Below are 5,671 nucleotides of genomic sequence, written 5' to 3' on the forward strand. Positions count from 1 at the left end.
AAGGTTTCTGGTGGAAAAAGTAGATTTCTTTCCCTGTTGAAGACAGATTTTAACATTCCCAGTGTTGTCTCCATTAGAAGCTTCAGTTTCCCGTGACCCTGCATTGTTGATCCAACTCTTCCCATCTCTTGTTTACTTACTTATGGTAAATTACAACCACTTCTGCTTTGTTTGCAAGTGTTAATCACTTTATCTGCTATTCTGGCTGACAACCCCATATTAAGCAGGAGTCTTCCACTGTAATACAAATGTCTCTGTCTGAATGCTGGCAAATCTTAGGTCTTTCCTTGGCTTTCAGTCAAGTAAAAAAGGCATTCTTTGCTAGCTGAATTTAAAACATTTTCCTTGCTTCCTCTTAAGCAAGTGTCATGGTCAATACCAATGGCTTTTGATAATGGCATAGAATGAAAACTCTTGCTAAAAAAGAATGATACACTAAGCTGGTACAAATAGAAATAAATCACGTCATGCAGTTTCACATCTTCTTTAATCAGTAATAGCAAGCAGAATTCATATGTCACTTCAGCTAGTGATAGTTGGGTTAACTATTTTTCCTATGAAGAGCGTACTGTTTGTATCTCTATCGAAAATCAGCATGAGGAAGGGATGGTTGAATTCAATAGTTGGAGGAAGAGACACTGTCATTATTTTGGCAGCAGTTGCTGCTGCTGCCTCAGTACCTCTCTCATCAACATCCAGAGCAGCCTTATGAACCACCTAGGAAGAAAGAAAACAGACAGTCATTCTGGGTAGACAACAGCCACCTGAGAGATGAATCAGACACCTTTTAAAGCAGCCCTGCTTTGGAGGATCCACTGAAAAGTGAGTAGAGGCAGCAGGGATGTGAGCTGTGTTGTTGTAGTCATGGCTGCTTTAAATGAGGACCAGGACAGAGCTACAGAAATCTCAAAAAAAAAGTCCCAGACTATTTTTCCTCTGTCCCAAAGACTGGATGAAGGATGGAGGCTCTGCACCTCCAAAACTGAGTCTCCAAGGTGGGAAGACAGGCTGTGGTGTGCCTGGGAGTGTTAGCGGCTCCCCTCGAGGAGCCAGGGGTTGATGTTCCTCTCATGTTCCAGATACCGCCCAAGAAATCTTGGCCAATACCAATCTTGGAAAAAACAGATATGCAGCAAACTAATTGGATCTCCACTGTCACCAAGGGCCAAACTCCTCTTGTAAGCTTGCAGGCTGAGGCCAGGGTAAGCCCAGCTCCAGGCAAGCTGAGATACTGGAATCTGTATTTGGCTGGTATTTCTGGATGCTACCACAGAGGGGTTTTCCTGCACGTTCGTGAAAGAAAGGAGAGGGCCAACAGCCATGGACTTACTTTAGAAACCTTCAGCTCTGGGGCGCCGGTGATGCCAGAGAGATCTGCCTGGTCGGTGAACACATCCACAATTCCCATCTTGCTAAGGGTGTTTGTTATTTCATAGCTCCCGGAAATAGAAAATTTGGGGAAGTAGAGGCTCACCAGGCTGTTAGGCAGAAGAGAAACACAGAAGGTGGTGAGAAGGATTTTTCACCAAGGTAAATGATGGTGAGAAAGCTGTGTAATTCCCATGAACGTTAAACCCCAGGGGGTTGGACCCTGAGTGTACAATGAGCACTAATTTAATTGCTGGTGCTTCTCATGGTGATACAGGCACTATCTTTCTTCATCATCATCATCGTAATATCTATCTGGTGTTTTGCTTCAGCAAATCTGAGAGCGCTCTGCAAGGGAGGACTGTAACGAGAGCCCCTCTTTACAGCCAGAGAAGATGAGGTGCGGAGGTGACAGCCCATGTCACTCAAGCAGGTGGAGACCTGAAGTGGGGCACAGAGTCTGCTTGGGGACAAGTGTGGCAAACCCCAGCACTTCAAAACAAAGCAGTGTTTTTGGCATAACTGTGGCATTTGGCATGGCTCCAGGGAAGGTCTGTACCCTGCTGCCTACACCTTTGGACACCCTATCCTCTAATCATCTTCCTCCCGTGGGCTGGCCATGATCGAGTTTGCCTTTGACTGTGAGCTGTCTGTAGGCAGGTCCTGCTTAGTACGCTTTCTGTTGGATTTCTCTTCGTGCACTGTCTAGGGATCCTTGGAGCCTCCAAGTCACCTGTTGCAGTGATTACCCTTTAGGTAGCTCAAGCCTTTTGCTGTCTCGCCCAGAGACAGCTTGGGTTGAATAGCAAAACAGACGGGATCCAAACCCCACTGCTGTAGCCTTTATGTGATACTGCCCAGTGCACTAGAAGATGATGGGACCCCAAGTGTATTAGCACCGGCAGCAACATAATAGTAGAACTGAAATTGCCATTTGGTTCTTACAGCCTCTCCCATGAAGAACTTATTCCTATGTTGATCTTGAAGGAACTTCCACCAGAATTCATTTAGATAAGGATTTTCCTGACTTTGCAGCTGAAAATTATACATTTTCATTTTTCACATTTGAGGTATCACATTATTAGCTCATATCCAGTTTGCCACCCATTATGTTTTTATTAACTGTGCTGGCATTTCTATAACGACGCACCAAGAATTAGGGGTGTGAACTGCACAGCCTTATTAGTTGTGAATCAGGGTAGAGCTTGGTAAATTAGGCACTTACTAACTTGATATTACTCATCTACTGGTGCTAAGATCTCTTCCCTCCCAGACAAACAAGGTTGTAAAACGTGTTAGCTGATGTTAGTGTCAATGGTAGGAGCTAACAGAACCTCATTAGATTTTTATAATTTCAAAAACAAAATGCCAGAAAATCAGGACACCCACAATTAATCACTAGCCTGTTCTAACAACCACTGTGTGCTGCAATGGTTCTTGTAAGGAAGATATTTGTGTAGGACATATTAAGTATGTATGCATTACTACAAACTGTTGAAGTTATTGTTTATTTAAGGTTTAGACATATGTCTGAGTCACGGTGTGTCAGTGACATATGAGAGGTAAAACACATGAGCTGAAACCTCAGTACAGGAGATTTGCCTTAGAATTGCCACCTTCCCACTCAGTCAATGGGCTGTTTCAGAAATGCCAATCTAGGCTTGCTATTTGGGACTCCTGGGAGCCCATCAGGATGGTCTCCGCCCTGGTGGGGGGAGCAGCAAGTCACTCAGGCATCAACAAGAGAATAGTTAAATACCAACCAGCCGCAAGATTTTTACAGCTAGGGCGCACAAGCCAAAAATAACCCACTCAGTTCCCAGAATCAGCAAGTTCATAGTGTTTGCATTCCCCCCCGCCAAAAGACTATAAATCTAGGTGCTGCTGCAGCTGACTGGCAGAAGATTACCTCTGAAAGAGATGGTCTGACCATTCCCGGATGGTTTCCTTGACCAGAGTTTGCTCCAACTGCTTCATTTTCCCTTTTGCTGGCAGAACCAGAAATGCAGTAGCACTCCCATTATAATGAAGCCGTATCACGGTGCATGACAGCTCCTCATCAAAATAGAAGTCGAATCTGCCCGTCTGGTGCATCATAGGAACTTTCACAGTAGTTTCAGCATCCACAAAGAACTCCCTTTCTTCCGTATGCTCTGGTTTAAAAGGCTTTTCCCAGTTACCTGATACAGAGAAGGAGAATGCGACTGAATATCCCATGTCCCATCCCATCATAAATTGAATTTTATGTAACTAGTAATAATATTCACCTGTTCCTCCATTTGTTAAATTCAGAATTTTCGAACATAATGTTTTAAAATGTGTATCACAGTAAGGCAAGAAACTTTTACCTGGTCAAAAGAGTGCATTAGATTCCAATTTCACTTTATTTTTCAGATGTCAGTAATGAACTAATTAGGCATTTTCTTTGTACCTACCACTGCTTTTCTGTTCAGACGATCTAAGTGGTCTTTCTGTAAGTTGTCATTTAAGGGCTTACCTGACATCATCTGTGTACTCACATACTGTATGCATTTCATTTCTATTGACTTTAATCGTAAGCCTCAATTTGTAGATGAAATTAATGTAGGATCTCATATCTGAGTGCTGTTATGTCAGGCTTAAGAGCACATCATCTAACCCACATCAGAAATGCACCGTGTTTCCACTTTTTCTTTAAAATGCCCTCCCCTGTTCATCACTAGCTTCTTCCAAATAAAAATATGTTAGTGTCTATACATAAAGGACTCTGATAGGAAAAAAAAAGGAGTATGTAGTAAATTAGGCCATTGAATCATGCATACTTTTAAAGAGAGGCGTTAAAAGGATAAGGTCATGCATGCGTCTCAGCGCCTTCACCGAAAATTAGAAGAACATGGGGCAATTGGAGTTATGGCTAAACCCACAGAAGCAAGCTCAGGCTGCACGGGAGGCTGCGGCTTGGAGCAGAGCTCCCACCGCTACCACAAAAAGAACCAAGCCTGTGTGGGCCCCGGCTGCCTCCCCTTGCCAAGCGGGGTCCTGCCACCTCTCCACCACCTCCAGTATGCCATTAGGGGCTCTTCTGGCCCAGCAAAGAGCATTTGAAATTTCCCCCAGAGCAATTTCCAAATGAGGTAGTTGACATTAGATCTGTTGATAAGAATGAATAACGTGAATGTGAATCCTAGAGGACTTACCTTTAAAGAAAACAAAGCTAGCCAGAAGCATTACAGTCTGTGGATCCACGTCCTTTACCAAATTAGTAATTTTCCCATGTGTTTTCCTCTCTGTGTAATCATTGATCTGCTTCTCAGCTTCCGTGGGATTGTTAAAGTCAGTGGTAAAAGCCTCCAGCTGATACAGAGCTTTGGCATCATCTAAAAACTTTTTTAGAGGTTTCAGCTTCTCTGTTAGAAAGATGGCATTCGCCATGTTGAGCTGGACCCCGCTTTCGGGATGGCTCAGCATGTGGATGAGGTTGTGGAAACCTTCATGTATCTCTTTCTCCTGAATCTCTGTAAGGTTGAAGGCGAGTCCTTCCAGGATCTGAGTCTGAGTGGTTGATCTAGCCCCTAGGGCCATCATTGCAAATGCAGTGGAGATGCTTACAGGAGAGAAGAAAATGTTCTTATTAGGTGCCTGCAGCGTAACCTCTTTAAAAAATTGAAATGCAAAGTCAGCATTGTTTGGCACTAGTTTGAGGCAAGCAATTGCTTCATCTCTGTGATGCATGTGGTGTTTAGGTTCATTTGGATCATGTCCATTGCGGTGGTTGGGTGGGAGTTGACCATGGGCAACAGCATGAAGCCCAGCCAGTAGCAAACTTATGTAGAAAGTGGTCTTCATCTTCTTGTATTAAAATCCTATGGAAAAAAGGAGAAGCTTTTACTAAGGTAAGAAAATTAATTAAGTGGAAATAGTTATTCTGTCATTCCCACTGACTAAGAAATCTTATCTCTTTCTTTTGTCCTCAGTTTCCATGTTCTCCAACTCTTGCCATATTTTTTTTTATTTTCCCAGGCCTCCTGGCAAGTCTCTGCCAACTCTTTCTGCCACCCTCACCCTAAATACCTGCAAAGGCAAAATTCAGCATGGATTACCTGAATACACAGTACCCTCAGCAGGCCAGAGAACAGAGCATATCCCATCAGAAAACACACCATGGCTAACCACTGGAGGGCTGTGATACCACTGTGCTTTTGATACTAATGGTGTAAGATAATTCCTGGAAAGCACATCATAGAAGAAATCTGGATGTTTTGTGAGTAAAGGGAGAAAGAGGAAACTCATGCAAGTGGGCAGCAATCAGTAGCTACATGCAAAC

The 5,671-nt window shown here is 43.5% G+C and overlaps 1 protein-coding gene across 1 annotated transcript; it reads right to left on the reverse strand.

The window, feature by feature from the left end:
* Window positions 1-522: 522 nt before the first annotated feature.
* LOC127017122 (alpha-1-antiproteinase 2-like) lies at window positions 523-5,193 on the reverse strand. Its single transcript, XM_050898041.1, has 4 exons — window positions 4,545-5,193; window positions 3,278-3,548; window positions 1,331-1,478; window positions 523-717 (listed from the first exon to the last, which is right to left on the reverse strand). The coding sequence occupies exons 1-4, from the start codon at window positions 5,191-5,193 to the stop codon at window positions 523-525; spliced, it is 1,263 nt and encodes a 420-aa protein (XP_050753998.1).
* Window positions 5,194-5,671: the final 478 nt, after the last annotated feature.

This window comes from Gymnogyps californianus, chromosome 5 (genome assembly GCF_018139145.2).
Source record: "Gymnogyps californianus isolate 813 chromosome 5, ASM1813914v2, whole genome shotgun sequence".
NCBI lineage: Eukaryota > Metazoa > Chordata > Aves > Accipitriformes > Cathartidae > Gymnogyps > Gymnogyps californianus.